This window comes from Phaethon lepturus, unplaced genomic scaffold, assembly GCF_000687285.1.
Source record: "Phaethon lepturus isolate BGI_N335 unplaced genomic scaffold, ASM68728v1 scaffold25474, whole genome shotgun sequence".
Lineage (NCBI taxonomy): Eukaryota > Metazoa > Chordata > Aves > Phaethontiformes > Phaethontidae > Phaethon > Phaethon lepturus.
Genome location: NW_010535842.1, coordinates 3,461 through 4,023, shown reverse-complemented (window position 1 = coordinate 4,023; position 563 = coordinate 3,461). Strand labels below are relative to the sequence as shown.

The following is a 563-nucleotide window of genomic DNA, read 5'->3' as shown; positions in this document are numbered from 1 at the left end:
AAAGGGGACAGGGTCCAGGGGGGCAGACAGGAGGGGTTTTCTCTGCTGTATGGGACCAGGGTGGCCAGGGACAAGAAGGGGAGATCGTGACAAGACTGCAGAAGACAGGAACAAGTTCAGCCTTCTCTGACTGTCCCGGGGGGCCACGGACATCGCTGGTGTTCCTGGAGCGCCCTTGCCCATGACAGAGACAGCAGTGGCCCAAGGAGGGCCCGCACAGGCCCGCAGCCCACTGGCCTTTGGAAATGACACCTCTTCCCCAAAGGATACTGGATGCACTCTGAGGAGTTCCCCGCCACCATCAGCTGCCGATCCCAGGCCACCACCACGGCACGCTGCCGGCTCCGGGGACGCATGCACCTGCCAGGGACCCCCAGCTTAACCCCGGCCTCGCTGCAGCCCCCTGCGCCCAGAGCAGAGACGCCAGAGAGGGTCCTGCTCATCCTTGGGAGGCAGCGGGGTGGCTGCAGAGCCGAGCAAACTCCAGGAGAGGCTCAGGGTACCGGCGGAGCACGGGTGGGCAGGGCCGGGGACAGACAGGGCTGACGGGGAGACCACTCACC

At 65.7% G+C, this 563-nt stretch overlaps 1 protein-coding gene across 1 annotated transcript in view; it reads right to left on the bottom strand.

Annotated features, from left to right (window-relative positions):
- Nucleotides 1–563, bottom strand: part of VPS16 (vacuolar protein sorting 16 homolog (S. cerevisiae)) — a gene marked incomplete at both ends in the record, with an annotated part of 9,135 nt that overhangs the window by 5,154 nt on the left and 3,418 nt on the right. The window contains one exon of the mRNA XM_010285994.1: nucleotides 271–361. Coding sequence (XP_010284296.1) covers nucleotides 271–361 — 91 coding nt within the window. The remainder of the gene's footprint in view (nucleotides 1–270; nucleotides 362–563) is intronic.